The sequence below is a fragment of the Rana temporaria genome, chromosome 3 (genome assembly GCF_905171775.1).
Source record: "Rana temporaria chromosome 3, aRanTem1.1, whole genome shotgun sequence".
Taxonomy (NCBI): domain Eukaryota; kingdom Metazoa; phylum Chordata; class Amphibia; order Anura; family Ranidae; genus Rana; species Rana temporaria.
Window position 1 is genome coordinate 441,041,608 of NC_053491.1, and position 23,481 is coordinate 441,065,088.

The 23,481-nt window shown below is 42.6% G+C and overlaps 1 protein-coding gene across 1 annotated transcript in view; it reads right to left on the minus strand.

Annotated features, from left to right (window-relative positions):
- The window catches only part of LOC120930549 (potassium channel subfamily T member 2-like), a 226,446-nt gene extending 214,082 nt beyond the window's left edge, over positions 1 to 12,364 (minus strand). The window contains exons 1-2 of the mRNA XM_040341725.1: positions 12,214 to 12,364; positions 10,451 to 10,553 (exon numbers count right to left, since the gene is read on the minus strand). Coding sequence (XP_040197659.1) covers positions 10,451 to 10,553; positions 12,214 to 12,364 — 254 coding nt within the window. The remainder of the gene's footprint in view (positions 1 to 10,450; positions 10,554 to 12,213) is intronic.
- Between the last annotated feature and the right edge of the window lie 11,117 nt (positions 12,365 to 23,481).

The following is a 23,481-nucleotide window of genomic DNA, read 5'->3' on the forward strand; positions in this document are numbered from 1 at the left end:
GTATCTCGTTTTGAGGATCAGGCGCAAAGATACGCGCCGTGTAAAATTTGAAATCTCGAGTTAAGTCGGCGCATCTGCTTTGTGGATTTGGCCCACTGTACTTGCCTCTCTATGTTACGTCAGAGTAGCGCAAATGAGATGCGCTACGCCGATCTAAGATATGCCGCTCTACCTGAATACGGATAAAAATCTCTAATCCACTCTGAGAATAACAGACAGAAGAGATATACTGTACAAAAATTGGAATATCGTGCAAAAGTTCATTTATTTCAATAATGCAACTTAAAAGGTGAGACTAATATATGAGATGGACTCATTACATGCAAAGCAAGATAGTTCAAGCCGTAATTTGTGATAAGTGTGATGATTATGGCTTACAGCTCATGAAAACCCCAAATCCACAATCTCAGAAAATTAGAATGTTACATGCAATCAATAAAACAAGGATTGTACATGGAACAATATCGGACCTCTGAAAAGTAGAAGCATGCATATGTACTCAGTAACTTGGTTTGGGCCCCTTGTTGCAGCAATTACTGCCTCAATGCGGCGTGGCATGGAAGTGATCAGCCTGTGGCACTGCTGAGGTGTTATGGAAGGTCAGGATGCTTCAATAGCGGCCTTCAGCTCTTCTGCATTGTTCAGTCTCATGTCTCTCATCTTTCTCTTGGCAATGCCTCATAGATTCTCTATGGGTTCAGGTCAGGCGAGTTTTCTGACCAATCAAGCACAGTAATCCCACGGTCATGAACCAGGTTTTGGTGCTTTTGGCAGTGTGGGCAGTGCCAAGTCCTGCTGGAAAATGAAGTCAGCATCCCCATAGAGCTCATCTGCAGAAGAAAGCATGAAGTGCTTCAAAATCTCCTGGTAGAACGGCTTAATGAAGCACAGTGGACCAACACCAGCAGATGACATGACTCCCCAAATCATCACAGACTGTGGAAACTTCACACTGGACTTCAAGCATCTTGCAGAGTGTGCCTCTCCATTCTTCCTCCATACTCCGGCTCCTTGTTTCCAAATGAGATGTAAAATTTGCTCTCATCAGAAAAGAGGACTTTGGACCACTGAGCAACAGACCCGGTGTGTTTTTCTTAGCCCAGGTAAGACCTTCTGACGTTGTTTGTTGTTGAGGAGTGGCTTGACAAGAGGAATACGACATTTGAAGCACATGTCCAGGATCCGTCTGTGTGTGGTGGCTCTTGATGCACTTCAGCCTCAGTCCATTCCTTGTGAAAGTCCCCAACACTTTTGAATGGCCTTTTCCTGACAATCCTCTCCAGGCTGCGGTCATCCCTGCTGCTTGTGCACATTTTTCTTCCACACTTTCCCTTCCACATAACTTTCTATTAATGTGCTTTGATACAGCACTTTGGGAACATCCAGCTTCTTTTGCAATTACCTTTTGAGGCTTTCCCTTCTTATGGAGGGTGTCAATGATGGTTTTCTGCACAACTGTCAGGTCAGCAGTCTTTCCCATGATTGTGATTCCTACTGAACCAAACTGAAAGACCATTTAAAGGCTCAGGAACCCTTTGCAGGTGTTATGGCTTAATTAGCTGATTAGAGTGGGACACTTGGGCCCGGATTCAAAAAGCACTTACGCCGACGTATCTTTATATACGCTGCGTAAGTGCACAGATGCGCCGTCGTATTTATGCGCCTGATTCTTAAAGCTAGATACGCCTGAATTTTGGCTCCATCCGACCGACGTGAGTCTCCTACGCCGTCGTATCTTGGGCGCATGTTTACTCTGGCCGCAAGGGGCGCTTCCATTGTTTTACGCATCGAATATGTAAATGAGAGAGATACGCCGATTCACGAACGTACTTGCACGGTTGGCTGTAATCTACGCCGTTTACGTAAGGCGTACGTCCGGCGTAAAGTTAAGCCTCATAAAGCAGGGGTAAGTCATGTTAGGTATGGACCAGGGAACAGCCGTCGTATTTTACGTTGTTTACGTAAGTCGTACGTGAAAAGGGCTGGGCTTAGGTTACGTCACGTCGTAGGCAGTGATTCAACGTACCTTTTGGAGTATTTACAACGTAATTCTGATGCATGCGTACTGGGATGCGTCCACGGGGCGGCGCATGCGCCATTCGTTCGGCCCATCATTTGCATGGGGTCACGCTTCATTTAAATGGATCAGGCCCACCTTCCACCTACTTTGAATTAGGCGGGCTTACGCCGACGACTTTACGTTACGCCGGCGCAACGTTGGGAGCAAGTGCTTTGTGAATTAGGTGCTTGGCTCTCTGCTTTACGTCGGCGTAGCGCATATGAGATGCGCTACGCCTGCCTAAAAATGCGCCGATGTCTCTGAATCTGGCCCTTTGAGCCTAGAATATTGCACCTTTTTTACAATATTCTAATTTTCTGAGATTGTGGATTTGGGGTTTTCATGAGCTGTAAGCCATAATCATCACAACTATGACAAATAACGGCTTGAACTATCTTGCTTTGCATGTAATGAGTCTATCTCATATGTTAGTTTTACCTTTTAAGTTGCACTAATGAAATAAATGAATTTTTGCACGATATTCAAGTTTCACCTGTACTTTTAGGCGGCGTACACACGGTCAGTCCATCCGATGAGAATGGTCCGATGGACCGACGGACCGTTTTCATCGGTTCACTGCTGAAGCGTACACACTATCGTTTCCAAAACCGATCGGGTCAGAAAGCGGTGACGTAAACACACAACGCGCTGAAAAAAAGTTCAATGCTTCCAAGCATACGTCAACTTGATTCTGAGCATGCGCGGATTTGGAACCGATGCTTTTGCGTACTAACCATCGGTTTTGACCTATCAGTCAAGCGTCCATCGGTTCGATTTTAAAGCAATTTCTCTGTCTTGGGACCGAAGAACAACAGACCGATGGGCGTACACACGGTCGGTTTGGACCGTTGAAACTGAACTTCCGTCCGTTTTCATCGGTTTGGACCGACCGTGTGTACGCGGCCTTAGAGGTTGAATCTGGTAAAAGTCATCAGACTCAGAGATCAAATTTTTTTTATTTAAAGAAACAAACAGTTAGACTGTTTTGCAGATTTTCAAACAGAATTGTTATAAATATATTATATGCTGGCCATCCAAAAAGATTCCTTTCTTTTCATTTTTTTATTTTACGAACGTTTGTTTGATTTTCTAATTGTTAGTGGGGTCAAATCGACATTCGTTTTCAACCACAGTGATGGGAAAATTTAGAAATGGAAAACTTCTTCTCTTGGTCAAGGGAATTTTCAGACAGTGTATGTGGTTTTCGTAAAAAAATGTAATACATTTTAAAGCAGAATGTTAAAAGCAAGTGAAAATTTCAAACAACATTCTTACATTACATTCAGCGAATGTACAAAGATTTTTCAAATGAAAATTCTCATCTGAAAATTGATCTGTGTGGCCAGCATAAGGCTCAGGTTAACACTTATGCAGTTTGCCTTTAATCTTTCTGCAGTGCTTTTTGCTGTGCGTTTTTGCTGCAATTTACATTTTACATTTTTTATGCTTTTTTTGGGTCAATTTGTTGTTGGGCAGATTAGAAAACACAAATTGCTGCAAAAACACATTGGGCCAGATCCACGAAGCGCGGCGCTTCTTTACGGCCGGCGTAGTGTATCTCAGATACACTACGCCGCCGTAACTTACAGCGTATTTCCCGTATTCTCAAAGAATTTTCGCGTAAGTTACGGCGGCGTACTGTAACTGTGTCGGCGTAAGGGCGCGCAATTCAAATGGATGAGATGGGGGCGTGTTTTATGGTAATACGTCTTGACCCGACGTAAATGACGTTCTTTCTGAACGGCGCATGCGCCGTCCGTGGGGGTATCCCAGTGCGCATGCTCGAAATTAACCCGCAACAAGCCAATGCTTACGACGTGAACGTCATTCTACGCAAAGCCCTATTCGCGAACAACTTACGCAAACGACGTAAAAAAAAAAAAAAATTTACGCAGGAACGACGTCCATACTTAACATAGGACACGCCTCATATAGCAGGGGTAACTATACGCCGAAAAAAGCCTTACGGAAACGACGTAAAAACGGCGTAAAAAAATGCGCCGGCCGGACGTACGTTCGTGGATCGCCGTATCTAGCTAATTTGCATACTCGACGCGGAAATCGACGGAAACGCCACCTAGCGGCCAGTGTAAATGTGCACCTTAGATCCGACGGCGTACTAAGTGGTATGCCAGTCAGATCTAGCCCAGCTTCAGGCGTATCTTGTTTTGTGGATACAGAACAAAGATACGCCGGAGCAAACTAGAAGTTACGCGGCGTATCAATAGATGGATCTAGTGTCGATCTGGCCCATTACATGCATTTCTGCAGCTTCTCCATTGAAGTATATTGAACCAAAAAAGCCCTGTTTTGCATTGGAAAAAAAGCCTTGACCCTTTCCAGCTGAAAAAAACGTAGATTTGAACGTGTCCCATAAGCACCAAAAAACAGGGGTTAAAAAAACTAAAATTAGTCCTTTATAGTACAAAAAGAGCAAATAATCACTACTGTAAGGGGTTCATTTCATTTCATTTTTCATTATTTTTTTACAGTAATATTTACAGTGGCGATTATTTGCTCTTTTTGTACTATAAAGGGCTAATTTTTTTTAACCCAATTATGTTACTGGCCGATTAATCGATTATGAAAATAGTAATCGATTCATTTCATAATCGATTAGTTGTCGATTAATCAATTCGTTGTTTCGGCCCTAGCTTCAATGAGCCAATGACCTGGAACAAGTATAACAACTCCCATTTGCTGCATGCTTGTCCCGAGTTTGATCCCAGGAATAATCTAGGCAAGATACTGCCATGCAATTAAAGCCGAGCTCCACCCTAAAGTGGAACTCCCGCTGATCGGAACCCTCCCCCCTCCGGTGTCACATTAGACACCTTTCTAAAGACAGGTATTTGCACCCACTTCCGGCCATACAGTCTCGGGCAGACTGCGGGCATGATGTCACCTCCCGTCTCCCCCCCCCCCCCCGTTGTGTTCTGGGAACACTCGGCTCCCAGTACACATCGGGAGCCAATCGGCAGGCGTAGCGCGACTCGAGCATGCGCCGTAGGGAACCGGGCAGTGAAGCCGGAGCGCTTCACTTCCTGGTTCCCTCACCGAGGATGTGGGGGGGGGGGGGGGCAGCAGAGTGACGAGCGATCGCTCGTCCTCTGCTGCGGACGGCGCTGGACTCCAGGACAGGTAAGTGTCCTAATATTAAAAGTCAGCAGCTGCAGTATTTGTAGCTGCTGGCTTTTAATATTTTTTTCTCAGCGGACATCCGCTTTAAGATATTTAGACCTTTGACAATGGCAGCTCCCTTGTTCCCTCATTAGAGATGTACTTTGTTTGGCATACGTGGATGTGAATGGATGCATGCTGAACATCTAACCTTGGTTAATTTACCAGCCTATAGTGACTAATCTACCTCTACATTTAATACAGCAGCAAATAATGTGAAAGTCACTTCAAGCATGGCTGTAAGGTAAATTCAGCAGTAATGGTTCAAAATATGCACTCAATTAAAATACAATTTTCTTTCTCTTTAAAGAACAGTTAGTGCTAATCATTTTACAGTCATCAAACAAGGAACCTGACTGAAGAAGAGGACCCAGGAGACCATGCCGGTTCCCTACAGGCTGCGTGAGACAGAACATTCGCTAAGTATGCACTACATAATGTTATCAATTCTTTCAAAATTTGTACAATGAAAATAACAGATTGAATATAAATGTTTTTTTTGGGGGCGTTTTTTTCTACAAAATAGCTTTTATGTGATCATGTCAATGTCTTTTCATACATCATTTTGTTTAATAATAAATGTTATTTCCATCATTATTGTGCACTTTTGGTTTGTGGTCTTGTCATATAACAGGAAACTAGATAAGCTATTCAGAACTCATTAGCACTATGAGCTGTAGTTATACCACTGATACTGAAATATCATACCAATAGTAACTACCAATGACTGGAGGGGCTGAGACAACACTTACGGGAATGATGATAATCTTTTGTACAAGCCCTGCCCCTTGTGTCGTGTGATTATTTTAGAAAATACTAATGCTGGAATGTGCTATTGGAAGCAGTATGAAGTCTGCGTAATATAAAGAGCTACTATTTAACCTTGAAGAGCACCAAACAAGAGAAAGAAGACATGGGTTCCTATCCAACTTCTCTCAGCATCCTTTCAAAACCGGGCCGCGGGCCGCTATTGGCCCGCAGGCCAGACTTTGGACATGCCTGTCTTAGTGGATTTTTGACAAATGCCCATAGGTGGTCAGATTAGGAAAAAATAAAGAAAAACTTTTCACAGTCTGTGTAGTGCCCTCTTCTAGTTAGGCTGCTGGGGTAAATCATTTGTTTTGCTTCACTGCATTTAGTGGAAAACTAGTCTATTGTTTTTGTCTGGTCAGGGTTTCCTAGCTGGGTGTTAATTTTCTCCTCTTTGCTCCTGAAAGACGCTTCCAAGATATAGGGCAGGGAAAGTCAAATGTTCAATATGAATATTTATCATGCTTCATCCAATCCCTGGAAGGGGGCATCCAGAAGGTCAATAGAAAATAAAAGAATCCCTGAATCCACACTCCCTTTGGCGAAAATCTAAATAATTAATTAGTGTACCGATCGATTCGCCAGAACTAGATGGGATACCTACCAAAAAGCAAAAGGCTATATAAAAAAAGGTTTGGAGGGGACAAGGGAGCCCCCAGAAAGCAAAAAATGGCGGGTCAACAACGGCTTAAGGTACAAAAATATGAAAAAGGCTTTATTAGGGGTGGGGGTATCATATACATTAAATATCAAGCATATGTGAGGAACAATGTATCCAATATAACACAGTATATCTCACAATACCTAACCATTTAATTAAAAATCCAGAAGGTGGCTGGGGAGGTGACGCATATTTAAGAGGCCTGTTCAGAGTGTGTTCTTTATTCTCTGCTGGGAAATAGATAGTGAGACAAACAAATTGCAGACTGGACCTTAGCAGGTGCTGGGCTGAGGGTCTGAAAAAGTATCATGTTTGCTGGAGGACACTGCCCTAATTTCGAGGTATGGGGAAGGATCTTTTTTCTCCCTCCCGGAGGAACCTACCGATCGTGTCAGAACGCGGTGACGTAAAACACAACGACGTGCTAAAAAAATGAAGTTCAATGCTTCCAAGCATGCGTCGACTATAACCGATGGTTGTGCCTACTAACGATCGTTTTTTCCCCATCGGTTAGGACCCAACGGTTAAATTTAAAGCAAGTTGGCTTTTTTTTTACTTATGGATAAGTAACCGATGGCGCCCACACACGATCGGTTTTGACCGATGAAAACGGTCTATCAGACCATTCTCATTGGTTTAACCGATCGTGTGTACGAGGCCTTATAGAATCCTAAATATACTGGCCAACCCCTGTAGGAAAAGTTGTTTAGAGAAGGTTAGTGAGAAGCTGTCCTCCTGTTATTTCTGTTAATGTTTGGAGTTTCCTAAACCCCTGAACCCCTCTCCTGTTCAAGTTACTTAGCAATATATTTTAAAAAGTCATCCCCTAGGCAACTTTTTGAGCACAGTGTGCCGAAAAATGTTTTTAAAGAAATTGAGTGTGCCGATTTTATAACAAGAAAATGTCAATTTCACACTCTCAGTCACAAAAAAGTTTTTTTTCATGCGCCTTCACACCTCAGATCACTGTCCCTCCTGCACATCTGCCCCACCACTGTACCCCCCCTCCCCCCGCTCATCTGCCCCACCACTGTACCGCCCTGCTCATCTGCCCCACCACTGTACCGCCCTGCTCATGTGCCCCACCACTGTAACCCCGTGTACATCTGCCCCACCAATGTACCCACTGCACATCTGCCCCACCACATTTTAACCCCCTGCACATCTGCTCCACCACTGTAACCCCCTGCACATCTGCTCCACCACTGTAATCCCCTGCACATCTGCCCCACCACTGTAACCCCCTGCACATCTGTCCCACCACTTTACCACCATGCTCTTTTGTCCCACCACTGTAATTCCTTGCTCATCTGCCCCACCACTGTAACCCCTGTACATCTGCCCCACTAATGTCCCCTCTTTCTCATCTGCCCCACCAATGTACCCCATTTCTCATCTGCCCCACCACTGTAACCCCCTGTACATCTTCCCCACCAATGTACCACCTTTCTCATCTGCCCCACCAATGTACCCCATTTCTCATCTGCCCCACCACTGTAACCCCCTGTACATCTGCCCCCATCAATGTACCCTCTTTCTCATCTGCCCCACCATTGTACCCCCTTTCTCATCTGCCCCACCACTGTAACCCCCTGCACATTTGCCCCACCACTGTAACTCATCACTGTAGCTCATCTGTCCCACCACTGTACCACCCTGCTCTTCTGTCCCCCACCACTGTAACCCCCTGCTCATCTGCACCACCGCTGTACCTCCCTTCACAACCCTGCAATTTTTTTTTACCAAAAATATGTACAAGAATACATACTGTATTGGCCTAAACTGATGAAGAAATTCTTATTTATTTTTTATTTTTGGGGATATTTATTATAGGAAAAAGTAAGAAATATTGTTTTTAAAAATCAGCCTATAAGAAAAACAAACATTGGGGAAAAAAGGAAAAACTGAGGTTTTTAAGGTGCCAAAGAGAACCTCGGGAAATGGACTCACAACATTTTTGTTAAAAATAAAACTATTTTATTGAATACAAGCATTAAAATCACACCATTAAAAATCCATCATATGGTATGGAACATTGACATCCCCTAGACACATAAGGTTACTTTCCACTTTTAACAGACCAGACCTCCTATCATTGGTGTACCAATATCACTTTATTTATAATAAAACATAAATATGGCAAACACAGAAGTACTCTATGTGAAAAGGAGTTATTGCAGCTGTGTACTGTACAATGGAATCACCAAAGGGTCTGACGCATTTCACAGTCTGTTGCGTCCTCAGGAGACCCAATGATACTGGGGAATTAATGTGTATTTTAAAACCATACGTGCAAAGTTAAGACTTGCTTCCTTCATATACAAATCATGTAGTTGTGTACTTGCATATACAGTACAATGTGTCTAGGACTCAGGCTACACCTTACCCAGAGACAGCCAATGCATTTCCATGAGGTGGCAGTGATGGAAAAAACTAAGTGGATGGTAAGAAAGCCCACCCCAGGATACCCCCCAGCCTAGTAAGAAAAAACAATAATTGTAAACCCAAACTCTGGGAGAAATGGTGACCAGGGAATTGGGTCTCCCCCCCCCCTTTCCATTCCGCCAGCACTGACTTCTGGTAGGGGGTAGGCATGTGCAGCCCTGATCATTGCCCCACATGCCCAGAGGCAGAGAGGCACCAGAGGGTGTAGGTGTGGAGCCAATTCCCTGTTTCTATATATATATATATATATATATATATATATATATTCTGGACCTTTTGGTCCTTTTTGAGTTTTCAAGATCACGTTGTGTGTTTTATGTGTGGACTGCTGGCTTTACTTTTGGAGGTCGATCTGCTGAGGGTTGAACCCATTTGATGGTACCACATAAAAATATGGTCTGGCCAATTCGTTTTTTTGCTGGAGGCTCTTTACCGAGATCGGAGAGACAGGGTGTCAGACTGACACCCCGCATCACCGATCGCCGCGCTGCGCACCTTCACGGGTGCGCGCCGGCATGTAATCCTGCAGGACGTGAATAGACGTCCAGTCAGGATTTCACAACCACTTCCCGGACGTCAATTGACTATTGACCGGGCGGGAAGTGGTTAAAAATGCTCAGTTTTTAAATTTGTTCTTTGTTGTCTATTTATTATTTGGATGTGGTGCCACTTGGTATTTCTGTGAACACAGAGATGTAGCATGATAATGCTACATCTCTGTGTTCACAGAAATACCAAAAATGTTTGCCAAAAGAGTTTGTTTTGCTAATTGCCTCACAAATTAGTAAGGGTATGTCAGCTTGCACCATTACAATTATTGGTGCTGTAGAGGAGAATAGAATAATAAAAAAACATCCATCTTTTTACCTGAGTTTTTTTTCATAAATGTATTCATTGGTCTATGGAGAGAAACAGAGCAGGCCTGTATCATTAAAGTAGCTGGAGGATGAATCCGTCTTGCTTCATACACCAGACAATAGGAGTCTCCCTGTCATGTACTTGTCAATGAAAGTGAGAATCTGGTTGTTATGGACAATGAGAAATTTTGACTCTTCAGATATCTTTATGCACAAGGCTCCAACAGTTCTTCTTTTAGACATTTCCAACATCTAACAAGTGGTCAAAAATGGATGCCTACTATGAAGATGAAAGCTCGTGTTAAAACCAAAGCCTGATGTATAGGCATTAGGCTTATGTAGGGTGGGCACCTTTTCTTATACTCCTATTAATGTGTTGCCGGGGACAATACCAGCCAAGGTACAAAAGTAATTGGAGAGAGAGTCAGAAACACATACCAGTTCCCCTTGCCATCTCGTGGATCATCTAGTAATACTCGTATGATGTAGAGCAGGCAACTCAACAGCTTCAATGAGAAATTAAACAGTCGGACCCTTAAACCTGCAAAACAAAATATTAATGAACTTTATGTATGAAAAGACTTTTAATTGAGGAACAGACTGCATGTTGTCACCTAGCTCTTACTGTATGTTTCCCCTTTGCGGTGCAGATCCCATGCCACATAGTGTCTCTTTCTATGTTACCCTGTGGTAGGAGGTACAGACTCCATGTGACATAGATCCTCCTGAATGGTGTCACCCTGCCTGTGGTAGGAGATACAGAATCCATGTCACATAGATCCTCCTGGGTGGTGTCACCCTGTGGTAGAAGGTACAGATTCCATGTCACATAGATCCTTCTGGGTGGTGTCACCCTGTGGTAGAAGGTACAGATTCCATGTCACATAGATCCTCCTGGGTGGTGTCACCCTGTGGTAGCAGGTACAGACTCCATGTTGTGATGGAAGTTACTAAAATTAATATTTTGTGTTATGTTACTTTCCTCCTGAACTATTCAAGTGTTGCTTTCCTTCCTTATATTGTTTTATTTCTTTTATTTCTTGATAAATGCATATGTGTGTGTGGGTATATACTACAGTGCTGTTACTTTCCTTAAAAGACATTATAGAGTTAATCAATTCTCTGAGGAGATAAGTGAAGACAGCTGTTACTGCTTACTTTTCACTCCAAAGCCCCCTCCATTGATCGAAACAAATATGGTGACTGTGGAAGGAAAGAATGTGCCACGAGGACTTTTTGTGCCAAGAAGAACATATAACAGGAAGACCCTTATATGGACTAAGCCAATCACATGTGCTCATATGTATGATGTCATTTTGTCTATAAATCTATGAGAAATAAAGGGTTTAGTTTCTTGACGGCTGGAACATAGAAAGAAGCAGATCTCCCTCTCAGTTTTCTGCAGGCTTTTACAATTTGAATCAGAGGCAGAATGGGTTAAGCCCTGAGGTTGTGTCAGGGGTCAATCCTTATCAATGTCACATAAATCTTCCTGGGTGGTGTCACCCTGTGGTAGGAGGTACAGACTCAATGTCACAAAAATCCTCCTGGGTGGTGTCACCCTGTGGTAGGAGGTACAGACTCAATATCACAAAGATCCTCCTGGGTGGTGTCACCCTGTGGTAGGAGGTACAGACTCCATGTCACATAGATCCTCCTGGGTGGTGTCACCCTGTGGTGGGAGACACAGACTTAATGTCACATAGATCCTCCTGTGTGGTGTCACCCTGTGGTGGGAGACACAGACTCAATATCACATGGATCCTCATGTGCGGAGTCACCCTGTAGTGAGAGGCACAGACTCCATGCCCCATAGATCCTCCTGTCTGTGTCACCTGGCTGTACTGACTTTTTTCCCCAAAAATGTTAACAATCAATTATCAGTTGTTCAATGAAGAACAAAGCATATTTCCAACTGTGTAGGAAACACCTCTATGTAGCTGTTCTAAGAACTTTATTTCCGTTGTTCATGTTTAGCCAGCCAAAGCCACATTATGTCTTGTAGCTTTCTAATGGCCATAGTTATAGCTTGACATCGTATTTTACGAGGTTGGGCAAATCCCAGGAGACAAAAAAATAATAAGTCTAAAATAATGACTGAAGATTGACTTATTAAGGATGAGGACCTAAACTGGACTGCTTAGTTCCTGAATTCTTGATTTATTTGTACATTCTTTGGTAGTTTGAAATAAAATACTTACTTGATCTCTGATTTTTTATAAAAAATAGTTTCAGCCGCTCTTTGAAGGAGTTTTCATTCACATAAAATTCTACCAGGACCCTGGAAAAGATGAAAAAATAAGCATCTATTAAGATTTTAGATTTGTGGATGTACACAACTACAGAAAACATATCAATACATCAGACCTTTCAAATGAAAAATGTACTAAAAGATAGTTTACTTTTCTTACCTATAGCATATTTTTCTTGCCTACAGTGTTTTTTTCCCTACCTAAAGTGTGCTTTTTTCTCTCCTATAGCATATTTTCTCTTGTCTATAGCATGTTTTTTTTTCTTGACTGTGTAGGCATCTGTTGCCCTTTACTGTTAACTGCAAATATCACAGTGTTAAGTATATTTATGTATCAACACTTCCTATCTTGGGGAGGGGCTTTAAAACCCCAGATTGAAGAAGTGAAGGGAGCGAGACAGATAACTGAGCCACAGTTCCTTATACACACAGGTGCTGCTACTGCGGTTGTATTTTCACCCAGACCAGAAGCAGAGACTATTATACAAACATTACTACATTTCAACAGTTTAACTGCAGCTACCTATAGCTTATTGAGTGTATTTCTGAATCTTAGTGACAGATGAGTCTGTGTCCTATTGTTAGTATCTCACATGCAAAGTGCCAGATAGCTAGGTCTGTGTTACTGCATGCATGTAGTGGTCACCTTCCAATAGATTAGTAGGTGATGCTGTTTATTGCGATATAGTGTATATGCAACTCCTGGTATTCTAGTCAACCCTGTCCCTTCTGGTCTGCAATTCTATAGCTAGTTTTAGCTTACAGCTCATTAACAAGCAAAGGCTAGAGCCAAGTTGGGTATCTAATGGCCACTTCTGGTAGTTAGAGGTCCAGTTGCATGTCAGATTAGAAAGTACTAGAGAGGGACTAAAGTGCAGAGTAAATAGGATAAAGGTGAGTTCCAGTGCCACAACACAGTTTTTGCGGGCGAGAAGCTGTATTCCAAGCTAGTTGGACAACAGTTGGAAGATCTCCCCATGACCTCTCCACCACAATAACAGACACCTCATCATCTTAAGGGGCCCCTGCAACTGGACTTTGCTATAGTATTCATCTGGAGGAATCTCTATTAAACGCTTGCCGACCAGCCAACGTCATTAAACTGCGGCAGGTCAGCAAACCGTTGCAGCTATACGTCGGTCCCTTTAAGCACGATAGCAGGAGCGCGCGCGCTGCACAGCAGGGGTGCCGATGCTCGTGGCCGGCGGTCGCCATGACTGCCTGCCGCACGCAGGCAGTTCTTTGAGGAGAGGAGAGAGAGATCTTGCTGGAAACCACAATCTCTCATCTCCTATAGTCAGTCCCATTCCCCACAGTTAGAACACACACATGGGGAAGACAGTTAACCCCTTGATCGCCCCCTGGTGTTAACCCCTTCCCTGCCAGTGACATTTACACAGTAATCAGTGCATTTTTATAGTGCTGTATAAATACCAATGGTCCCAAAAATGTGTCAAAAGTGTCCGATATGTCCACCATAATGTCGCAGTCCCGATAAAAATAACAGGTCGCCGCCATTACTAGTAAATAAATACGAAAAAAAGCCATAAATCTATCCCCTATTTTGTAGAATAATTTTTCTGCAAACCAATCAATATGCAGTAGTTATGCTCCCAATTACTTCGTTTAGAATACTAATTAATTTCTTAGGAAGGGAATTCACTCATTTTGAGCATAAGAAAGAAAATGGTATTTAATAAACAGTTATGGTTAATGCAGATTGACAAATTTGCCTTTAAGGTGTTTTGAGATGTTTCAGAGATCATTTGGGTACTTTTCACAGTACTGCATTGCAGTAATGCGCATATAAAGCCCCCCCCCCCCCCCATCTTTACTTTACAGTTATAACAGTCTCCACTCTTCTGAAAAGGTTTTCTACGATATTTTGAATTGCGTCTTTTGCAAATTTTGCCCATTCACCCAAAAGAGCATTTGTGAGGCCAGGTACTGATGATGGATGACAGCACCTAGGTCACAAACTCTGTTCTGTTTTATCTCATAGATGTAGCACTATCCCCGTAGGAGCTGCTGGTTATATTTTTGGGTGTGTTCTCACCAGAGTGGGTATTGCTCACCCGGATAGGTCCCTCTCACTGGCAGGGCCGTCTTAATACCATCATGGGCCCCTGGGCAAAGTAATGCTTTGGGGCCCTTACAATGGAGACCGTGCAGGTAAACAGACATCAAGTAGGTAGGAGACAGACAAGCAAAGCTTCCTCTTTTCCCCAGATTATGCCCCCAGCACTCTGACCCCTCTACACCCCAGATATCTCCCCCAGCACTGTAACCATATACCATAAGATACCCCTTGTATTGTGACCCCACTACATCCCTGACACCCCCTACACTGTGGCCTCTCTACATCCCTGATAGCTCTAGCACTATAGCAACCCAAGCTACCCTAAGCATTGCTACCTCCTATACACCCCAGATCCCCCCTCAGCATTGTTTTCCCCCATACACCCTTGATATCCCACAGCACCATTATTCCATCCATGTAGTACCCCCTGTTCCAGTGGAGATACAGCGCATGTAAACTTTTGGCTCTGTGCCCACCTCCAGCACTGCACTCACCTATAGCAATCAAGCAGGCAGAGGAGGGAGCATCCCTCCGGGCATTCCAAGCTTTTCTGTGCAAACAGTGCTGGACAGCTGGGCTCACCATGACACCATCCACAATTCTACTTCCACAGGTGGGCTCTCAGTGCTGCCGACTCAGCAGCTCCCACTCCAGCTCCTACCCCGCAGCCTTCGAGTTCCAAGCATTCAAGCTGCATAGGGAAGGGTCAGAGCATCACCGACGCTCCGGCCCTGCCCCTCCTTGCTGGCTGTGAAATAATAGGTATCGTGCTGCAGCGCACGGCGCACCGCTGCCAGCCTGCCTCCCCTGTGCATCCATCACTCTCAGTGTCATCATGGGGCCCCCAATTTTGGGGCAGCGTGGGCTCGAAGACTAGCTACTTTGGGCAAAGTGCAGGGGCACCCATGCAACTGGGGCCCCTGGGCAGTGCCTAGGTGTGCCCTCTCATTAAGACAGCCCTGATCACTGGCCTAGCAGCCGGGATGGCGCACAAAGCAAAGTATAGTCTCTGCCACAGACCTTCCATTGTAGACGAGACACTTTGGTCCGGAATCCCCTGCCACAGGATTCAGCACCGGGTTCTCTTTAGCTTGGCTTCTTTAGAACTTTTAGATCCGACAGGCGACACTGTCAAGCCTTTCGGTGTATGGTGCATTCTTTGATGAAGTTTCCAGGCCTTCTCCCAAGGTACCAGCTTCTTGCATGGCCCTCTCCTGGCTTCCTCCCGTAGGACGAACAGCACAGGATCACCCTTTCAACACAGGCCCCAGTCAGACAACTGGGCCCACAAGCGAAGCCCAGCCCCGGGCCAACGCAGTCCCGGAACTAGGATTCAGGACGCGCACCTCAGGCCAGGTGGGCCATGATGGACGACAGACCCTGCACCAATGCCGTCTGTCCCTTAAGTACCCCTCCCCGGCATGCACAGTGGGGCGACCACTCCCACTGATTTGTTGCTGAGGGGAACACTCAATACACCTTGACCTTGCTGCTGCCACCCTTGGCCTGGAGTGGAAATGACACCCCCAGGCGAGCAATGGTGGATACTCTCAGCACAGCCATGGCTGGAACAGAGGCTAAATTGCCCTTAATCACTCTGGTCTGAGCCAAATAACAGCTCAGACCCCCACTAAATTTAAAGCAGAGCCTGTTCAACAGGAGCAGGGCGCTACATAGATAATTAGGGTTTAGGTCAGGTCTCCACTCAAGTTCCTTCACATCAAGGTTTGAAACCATGTCTTTATGGAACTTTGGCCAATAATTGGAAGGGGTGTCCATATAGTCTTAATGGAACTTTGGCCAATAATTGGAAGGGGTGACCACATAGGGCCAGATTCATAGACAGCGGCGTATTTTTGTGCCGGCGTAGCGCATCTCATATGCGCTACGCCGACGTAACATTGAGAGGCAAGCTGAGTATTCACAAAGCATTTGCTCCCATATTTACGCCGGCGTTACGTAAATGGGCCGGCGTAAGCCCGCGTAATTCAAATTAGGAAGGTAGTGGGCGTGTTGTATTATAATTAACCGTGACCCCATGTAAATGAATGGCCGTTCTAACGGCTCATGCTCAGAATTACGTCGCAAATACTCCCTAAGATACGTCGGCTCAATGCTTTCGATGTGAACGTAGCCTACGCCCAGCCCCATTCACGTACGACTTACGCAAACGTCCGACGTCCATACCTTAGCATTGGTTGCGCCACCTATAGAGGTGTTTTATCTTTACGCCGGACGTACGCCTTACGTAAACGGCGTAGCTTACTGCGACGGGCGTACGTACGTTCGTGAATCAGCGTATCTTGCTCATTTACATATTCGACGCGTAAATCAACGTAAGCGCCCCTAGCGGCCAGCGTAAATATACACCCAAGATACGACGGCGTAGGAGACTTACGTCGGTCATATTAAACCAGAATTCAGGCGTATCTAGTTTTGAGAATAGCACGCATAGATACGACGGCGCATCTGGACACTTACGCTGCATATCTATAGATACGCCAGCGTAATTCTTTATGAATCTGGCCCTATATCTTTATGGAAGCTAACTAGGGCTACCACATCCAGTAAATAATGACATTATTTACAGACAATAAAGCAATAGTGGACTTTTAAGTCATACGTGAAATCATCGACTTTTATTAATACCATCAAAAGCAATTAAAATCTTGTTGCTCACAGATACAATCTAGTATATTAATGCCCTGTTCACACGATTGGAATTTCTGATGAAAAAAGTCAGACGGAATTTTTTTATCGGATATTCCGACCGTGTGTGGGCCCCATTGGACTTTTTTCGTCGGAGTTTAGAAATAGAACATGTTTTTTTTTTTTTGATGGAAAAAATTCCTATTGTCTGTGTGGAACTCCGACGGAGAAAAAACCCACGCATGCTCAGAACCAAGTTGACACATGCTTGGAAGCATTGAACTTAATTTTTCACGGCTCGTCGTAGTCTTTTACGTCACTGAGTTTTGGACGATCGGAATTTGATCTGACAGTGTGTATGCGAGACAGCTTGAACAGAATTCAGACGAAAAATTCCATCAGATTTTATCCCATCTGAAATTCCGATCGTGTGTACAGGGCATAAGATGCCTCAATTAGTGTTCATTTTGACGTCAAGTTTCAATTTAGTTTTAGTCATAGTCTTTTGACTAAAATGCCATTTTAGTTGTAGTCCTATTTTTTTTTTTTTTTATCTTTTCCTTTATTTCATAAAGAGAATCTCAAGACATCTTCCATACATCATCAAAATAACATAATAACCATACCCCACCAACAGGATAATAAATACATTTCAAATCTTAAGTTCATTTTGTTCATAAGCACAATAAACCACTTATTTCTCAAAATATTTATCTCCCCTTGATCATGTATTTAAAAACTCTGCCAAAAAAAAAAAAACTCAAATATCCTGGCGCCTGGGGAACCCCCCATATTATAGTAAGATATCTACCCCTCTCTTTCCTTCCCTTTCAATCACCCCAAACAACAAACATATGACAAGACAAAGACAGGGACAAAAACATTGAAATTCTTATGGAAATAAATAGGAATCCCCCCTCCATAACAGTAGTTTTTAAAGTGGAGGTTCATCCTCAAAAAAAATTCTGACATCACATGGAGTCGAGCCATCCTACCGACAGAATGCCGGTGTTTTATTTTTTTTCTCAGCACATACCTCGTTATCACGATTTTCACCTCCCGGCAATCCCGCGGGACTGGGCGTTCCCAAGCACTGCCTGTGATTGACAGGCTTCCGAACGACGCATACTGCGCGTCACAGGTTTCCGACAGAACCCGAACGTCAGTGCGCAGGCGCCGTATAGAGCCGCACCGACGTTTGGTTTTTTTCGGCAACCTGTGACGCGCAGTATGCGCCGCTCGGAAGCCTGTCAATCACAGGCAGTGCTTGGGAACGCCCAGTCCCGCGGGATTGCCGGGGGGTGAAAATCGTGATAACGAGGTATGTGCTGAGAAAAAAAAAAAAAAACACCGGCATTCTGTCGGTAGGATGGCTCGACTCCGTGTGATGTCAGAATTTTTTTTGAGGGTGAACCTCCACTTTAAGTCATCTAACTTGTTTTAGTTTTAGTCGTATTTTAGTCGACTAAAATCTCCAGTATATTTTAGCCGACTAAAATCGAATGGGTTATGTTAAATTTTAGTGCATTATTTAAGCATTTCTCTAGAACTTCCAAACTCCCTTATATACTGTTGGAGTAAAAATCTAATAACATTTTATTATTTATGGTACTAAAGTTTAAAAATCCACTACAGACACAAATTTAGCCGTTGTGATATATAACCAGTGTTCATTTTAACATCAAATTTCCAATTTAGTTTTATTCATAGTCTTTTGACTAAAATTTCTCATGTTCAAATCCCAAGTCACTGTTTCATGAACAATTGACTTTGCATTCCTCTGCAATCATTCGCACGAGAAACTTTGAGAAATTTTAGTCAAATTTAGGCAAAAACTAAATTGAAATTTGATGAATAGTGTAATTTCATTTACAAAAATATTTTCTTTGATTAATGTAACACTGGCCTCAATACTTATAATCATCCTCATCCAACACCCATTAGCTGTCTATATATTAGTATATCCTGCCATACAGTTAGATAATGAGGCATTGGAGCAGAGATCTCTCCCAACACATTTCTCAGAGCTAACCTCTGCCTTTTCAGGATCACGTTTGAAGCTGTTTCTACAATAAACATGAAAAGAATATACCGACCATTGATCTTTTTGTGTTTATTGCAGAAACAGCTTCAAATCTTTATTGGTGTTGCACTTGGTCAACTGACTGTATTGCCGGATACACTAAAGTATACATATGTATGTTTAATGTTTATTAGTATATATACAGTGTGTGTATAGATATATATGAAAAAAGTTCAAGAGTTGCTGCATTTAAATCGTTCTTTATTTTTCAAATATCTTCATAAAGGTTATATACCAAAAAAGAATTAAAAATATTCAGACGTGGATGATATGATGTCCGTTTCGGGCTTACATGCTTACGCCCTTCCTCAGATCAAGTCAGAACACACATATATATATACACTGTACACACACATATACGAGGTGTGTCCAGAAAGTAATAAAAAATGATATTTACATTTTTTTATTTTTTTAAATCAATGTTCAATTGACATTTTTTACAATTGAACATTGTTTATTTCAAAGTATGCACCTTGTGAATGTACACAACACTCCCAGCGATTTTTCTATTCTTCTTCATAGCATCCCTGGAAGTCTTCAAGTGGGATGGCGCTCAGAGCCTGCATACCAAAGCCTACCAAAATGTTGTCCTTCTCATGTTCAACTCCTGAGTCACGATTTCATGAACAATTGAGTTGGCAATTCCCATTTCCTCTGCAATCATTCTGATAATAACCCGTCAGTCATGGGTGAGAACAGACCTCACTGCATCCACATTCTTATTTCCGTTTTTGAGCGATGGCTCACTATTAGAATGATTGCAGAGGAAACAGGAATTACCAAGTCAATTGTCCATGAAACGGTGACTCGGGATTTGAACTTGAGAAAGGACACCATTTTTTTTTTCATTCAGCTCCTTACAGCCACAAAGCAAACGATCGCAAAAGTATGAAAATCCCCTTCATTGGTGAGACGAAATACAGGATGCCCAATTCCATGATTTACGCTAAAATGGGGCTATAGAACGAGATCAGATTACCAATTTTGGAAAATTATGGCACCCATGAGTAAAATACCACTTACCATCAACCTTTGACGAAAATGTTCTCTTGCCATGGTAGATGGTTTTTGAATGACCATATTATATGCCGTGATGGCTTTTGAATCGACCCTGTGGACTCCCCTTTCTTTTCTTTCCTGCTCTTGTCCTCTCTATTTTTATATTTTTTCGTCCACCTTTTTATAATTTTGAAGTTCTTGATCTATCAGAATATAACTTCCTCAGCTTACCTATACTAACTTCAGTTGGTTTAGTTGGACATTCTAATATAGGTTGTGTTCTCATAAGGCTCTTTACCAACACTCCTGATTCAATTTTTGGTTATCTATTGTATGCTTTGTATGTCTACAAATCTGTATTGTAACAAGCTTCATTCCTTTTGTCATAATATGTTTAATGAACAAATATGTTATACCTTTTTGTCAACTCAATAAAACCATTTGACAAGGAGAAAGCACACCATTTTGAAAGAACTACAACGCAGGGTCTGAACGCCATCCCACTTGAAGACTTCCAGGGATGCTATGAAGAATGGATAAATCGCCGGGAGCCTTTTGAAACACCTACAAGGTGCATACTTTGAAGGAGAAAATGTTCAGTTGTAACATTTTTCAATTGAACATTAATTTAAAAACAATATAACTTTTTGGACGCACCTCGTATAGTGTGTTGGCCGGGGATGATTACAAGCATTGATAATACGTAATTATATAATAATAATAATAATAATAATATCATAATTTCCACATACTTTTAGCTATATATAGTGTGTGTGTATCAGTGGTGTAACAATAGCCATAGAAGTCCATACAACTGCTTGGAGCCTGGGATATAAGGGGGCCCCATTAGTCAGTTAGGGAAAATTGACTCAGGATTACGGATCACACTTTGTGCAGTAGGAAGCAATTGCTTAGCTGTCTTTATAGATTTATTGCCCTCTTCACTTCTGCTACAGACTGAAATGAACCCTGTATGTCAAATGCAGTCACAAATCCCAAAGTATCCCCTCAGCTAAAATTGTATAGAACAGCTGAAATCATTATGGTTATTATCATTATAGCTACTACAACTATAACTTTTATCCACGGCACTGCTCACTTGTAGTGTACTGACTATGCTGACAGCTCTCCTGCTGCCCGTCCTCGATTTAGGCATACTTTATGTTAAGATCAATGACATGTATTGTCCCAGCTGACACTGCAAGCTGGTAAAGAGAAGACTTTTTAGCCTGGGGGCCCATCCACCAGCAAAACCTATAATTCACATAGGAGAGATGTGGCACAGGTCTCTTTGCATTTTCTTTAGTCTTTTAAATCTATACACCCTGGAATAAAACAACCGTTTTGAGAGTCCCTGTCCTTTTTCAAGTTCTGAATGACAATATACAACTATTTAGGTTTTTAGTGTCTTTTTTTGAATAGGCACAAAAATAAATAAATAACAGACCATCATGTAATGGTCCCAAAAGGGAGAGGAGATAGCAAAAAAAGGATGACAGTTGACATAATCAGCAGAACATTTAGATCCCTTTCACACTGGGGTGCGGGCCACGTTAGTGGTAAAGCGCCATTAGTTTTAGCTGCGCTTTACTGCTGTTATAGCAGTGCTTTTCGACCGCTAGCGGGGAGCTTTTAACCCCTGCTAGCAGCAGAGGAAAGAGATACTTAGATACATAAACACTGAAAATAATTACATTTTCAGCTATCTGTAAGAGGAGATGTTTCCCAATGACCACAAATGTAAGGTGTAGTCTTCCCAGTGACTACCACACCAGTGTACAGGGAACTGTAGATATAGTAATTATTAACAAGGGTTCCTGATAACAGAATTTTTTTCCACTGGCTATCTGTGTAAGGAGAATTCTTTCTACTGGCCACCAATGCAAGGGACATTGTTTTCTGTGACCACCAATGTAATGAGCTTTATTTCCACTGACCACCAATGTATGGGGCATTCTTTCCACTAACCACCAATGTATGGGGCATTCTTCGCACTAATCACCAAAGTAAGGAGCATTCTTCCCACTAAATGAAGAAATGGTAACTGCGCTGTGGGGAAGGGGAGGGGGGAGGGAAAAAGGGAGGGAGTGTGAGTGGACTAAACAGTGAGGATGAGAAAATTACCTGATGGTACTGCAATAAACAATACAAATCGGTGTATATAAAAGTGCGGTAAACAAACACCTATAATATATATAAGGGTTAACAATAAAGACTAATAATATAAATCCCGATATATGCGTAAAACCCAAAATGCGTGAAAACGGTGCAGAAAAAATATAATATATATATGTAGCAAAAATCACACATGTGATAAAGTCCCATTCATAGGAAACAGGTATAGTAGTCCAGTAATGCTCCACAAAGCAGTGTCTAGATGAAACACCTCCTGTGATAGATTATTCTAAAATCCCTATTTTCAAATTAGGCTAATTCTTTTTATTATTAGAATCACTTAAATGTTTCTCTTTCCTATATTCCTTATACTGTTTATTTGTTTTTATACACATTACGCACATGTATGTATGGGTATGTCACAATACTGCTTATTTTCCTTGAGGATTTGATATCAGATATTGTTTTAAAGTTATGAACCCAGCATTGAAAATATGAAGAAACAGAGAATAGGAATATGAGCCATGTGCTACAGACGTCACAGGGAGGGGGGAGGGTAGAATAGGTGTGAATGTATAATGTGAACCAATCAGCATGCATAATGTTTTGTGATGTCCTTTTACAATAATAAAATTAACTGGGCAAGCCCAGTCACTTCCTGTTGAGCTGAGAAGCTGGAAAGGTGAGATGTAAATCTTTTTGTCTGGATTGCACATTTCACCATATTGATTTGGGTCAAGCGGCAGAATGGGTTTAATCCTGAAATTGTGTCAGGAAATTAATTAATCTATTACACTCCACCCAAGATGCACCGTGCCAGATAGTGTCTTCAGTGATAGCACCTCTGAGTGCACTAGCAGCTCACCTCCTGGCTGTTTGTCCAAACAGCTAAGCAAAGTCACAGATCAAAACTGGATATGGAGACTGATAGACAGCTTCTCCTAATTCCTGGGACAGCTCTCAGCAGCCAATATGTGTCATGGAAAAAGAAAAAGTAATGGAGAGTGCATATAGCGTGACACTGTGAGGGAACCTCAAAAGAAAGGTAAATCTTGAGATGATGCACTCACATGAAGCAAAAAAGCAGCAGTCATCAAACCACGAGTGCCAAACTCGTATCCCCCTCAGAGTGTCAGCTATGCAGGTGGAGGTATATTCTGATCCTCATACGTCCAATGGCAAAGCTTGGTGTGTAGCAATGGCATTAGAAAGAAAGAGGGGCCATAGTATAACTGTATAAAATATAAATTTAATAAAAACAAAATAAAAACTCACATTTGAGCAGTAAAACA